The 2,605-nt window shown below is 38.2% G+C and overlaps 1 protein-coding gene across 1 annotated transcript; it reads left to right on the top strand.

Moving 5' to 3' along the window:
• Positions 1 to 520: 520 nt before the first annotated feature.
• LOC120171046 (transcription factor RHD6-like) lies at positions 521 to 2,058 on the top strand. The gene is made up of 6 exons (XM_039178854.1): positions 521 to 572; positions 799 to 1,358; positions 1,456 to 1,557; positions 1,659 to 1,724; positions 1,814 to 1,879; positions 1,948 to 2,058. Exons 1-6 carry the CDS (start codon positions 521 to 523, stop codon positions 2,056 to 2,058), a joined length of 957 nt encoding a protein of 318 aa, XP_039034785.1.
• Positions 2,059 to 2,605: the final 547 nt, after the last annotated feature.

Below are 2,605 nucleotides of genomic sequence, written 5' to 3'. Positions count from 1 at the left end.
TATAACATCTCAAGTTTTGCAAAACTATTGCTTATAGTCTTATACCGCCATATAATTTACACTTACACAAATCCTGATTCTCTAAGACAATCTTCTACTTAATTTTTGTGGATGATGTCCAAAAGATAGCAAACAATTCTCCTCAAAACATGGAATATTTTCTCCTTTCCCCACGGGCCACCTTTGCTTATCTGCGTTTTCCCTAGACCATCCAACAGGGACATGTGGAGGATGGTTTTCATTGGGTTCCCAAAAGATTTAACACATTAATAATCGATACAAATTCGATTAACCATCTTGCATCTCATTAACTCCACCGTATGTTTACTCCATTATTATTGACTTACAATCCGGATATAAGATTTTATATTTTGGAAAGAACTTATAAATAAGAGTGAATTTATAAAATTTCATAAGCGAAAGCAGATTATCAATTAAAAAAAATAGAAAGAATCTAAAATATTGGTGAATTTAAAAAAAATTTAGTCTCCGCCCGCTCATCTATCCATCCACGTGAACAATGGAAACAGTAGAATATCCACATGCACAGGTGAAAGGAAACAATGTAGGAAGTAGCCTCAAAGATAAACTAGGAGACGTGTGGGGATGGAGAAAAATCCGCCGACTCTTGTGCTGCGTTTCCCATTCTTTTCTCTCTCTTTTGTTTTCCTTTTGATCTTCTTCCATCGACCTGCCAGCTAACAATCCCAATGCAATCATATTATATTATATAATTTGCTAGTTTCATTACGTCTATACAATAACAACACCTGTATTTAATCCGCGGGTTTCTTGTAGGCCTTGTAGGGGAAGTTGTGTTCCAATGGCACTTGCCAAGGACCCTTACCTGCTCTCTTCAATCCTCCGAGCCTTACAAATTTGATGAAGGAGGTGACTTGGAGAACCCTGGTGGGATTGTCAAGAATTTTCCGATGATTAGTTCGGATTCCGACGGTTTCGTGTTCCGGCCTCCCAAGGAAGTCCACTCTTTGATCAACTTCAAAGGTTCGGTGTATGATGGTTTCGTTCATGGGACTAATTGTGGATCTCTTCTTAGCTTCGAGCACAATGACAAGGCTCTGCATGATGCTTACTTGAAAACCAGCAGTCATAAAGATGATTACTCGATGTGGGAGAGTGGTTCAAATCTGAATTATCCATGGAATCAGATGAACACGAAGAGCGGTACCGATCCTCGCCTGCTTGAACATTTTAGCTGCATTGAAACTGCTAGCGGTTTTAGTTCCATAACAAAAGAGAGCAGCGGAGATTGGTACTACTGTGAAGCAGCAGTGGTTGCTGATAGTATCCCGGGGTTACAAGCACCCGAAGCACCCGGCGTCAAGCGTCCGAATACTGTACTATTCTTCTTTTTCCATTCAATCCAAATCATTAACAGTCAATTCATATAAGATAGCTTCTGATTTTACTGCCGATATATTTGGTGTTTTATAGGGAGACAGCAATCAAGCTTTGACGAAACAATGCTGCAACGATGCTAAGAAGGCGAAAACTAAGTCCGGTCCATCAAAGGACCCCCAAAGCATTGCAGCCAAGGTTTGTTGACATGAATTTTAAGTAAATTTGGCTAAGTTTGACATCAAAGTAAGCAAAATCCATAATGAAAATGAACATATAGAGATTGTTTCAATCTCCAGAATCGACGTGAGAGGATCAGTGAGCGGTTGAAGACACTACAAGAACTGGTATCCAATGGCTCCAAGGTAAAGAAACTGATATTTGCAAATTGCATTTATGGTAAAAGCTGGAAACTGTATGTATGTATGTATGTATTTTATTGTTCATTTGACAGGTTGATCTGGTTACCGTGCTGGAGAAGGCAATTAGCTATGTCAAGTTTCTTCAGTTGCAAGTGAAGGTGAGAGACTTTCAGCTTCTGATCATTGCTTTTAACTGATCTTTAAGCATTGCATATGATATATGCAGGTGTTGGCAACAGATGAATTTTGGCCAGTTCAAGGTGGGAAAGCTCCTGATACTTCTCAAGTTAGGGAAGCCATTGATGCAATACTCTCATCTCAGAAGGACAGGGAGTAATGGGATCAAAGTCTAACAGACTTTAATTTAGACTAATGTTAATTGAAGGACAACACCCAGGCAATGAAAAGCCTTTTGCTTCTGTGCTATTGAAAAAGATGTTGCAACAGATATTTCTTCTTTTGTTTAACTAAGATTTCCAACTTAATCACTTTCCTTTACATGTAAACAATCTCCTCCACATCTATTAATTAAACAGTGACTAGCTCTCTGCTAGTTTGCTCATATAAGGGGACCATCCGACTCAATATGACATTTATCCAGGATTAATCACATGCTAACCCCTCTTAAAGTGGAGAACAGAATTTTAATTAAAATTCTTTCAAAACTCAAACAGAAATAGTTTAATTTTCACATACACAAGATAAACAATGGGGGGGGGGGTTAATAGCATCTTTTACCTCAGCAAATACCTTCAAAAGTATATAAATTAAACATCATGTGGCATTGGGGAATTTGATAATATACAGTACAACTCAAATGGCTCAAATAACGGGACTACATAAAATATAGACTAAAGTTGGAAAAAGGATGGAATTGATGAGTG

The sequence above is a fragment of the Hibiscus syriacus genome, unplaced genomic scaffold (genome assembly GCF_006381635.1).
Source record: "Hibiscus syriacus cultivar Baekdansim isolate YM2019G1 unplaced genomic scaffold, ASM638163v2 tig00111810_pilon, whole genome shotgun sequence".
NCBI classification, from domain to species: Eukaryota; Viridiplantae; Streptophyta; class Magnoliopsida; order Malvales; family Malvaceae; genus Hibiscus; species Hibiscus syriacus.
This window is presented reverse-complemented; position numbering and strand designations above follow the sequence as displayed.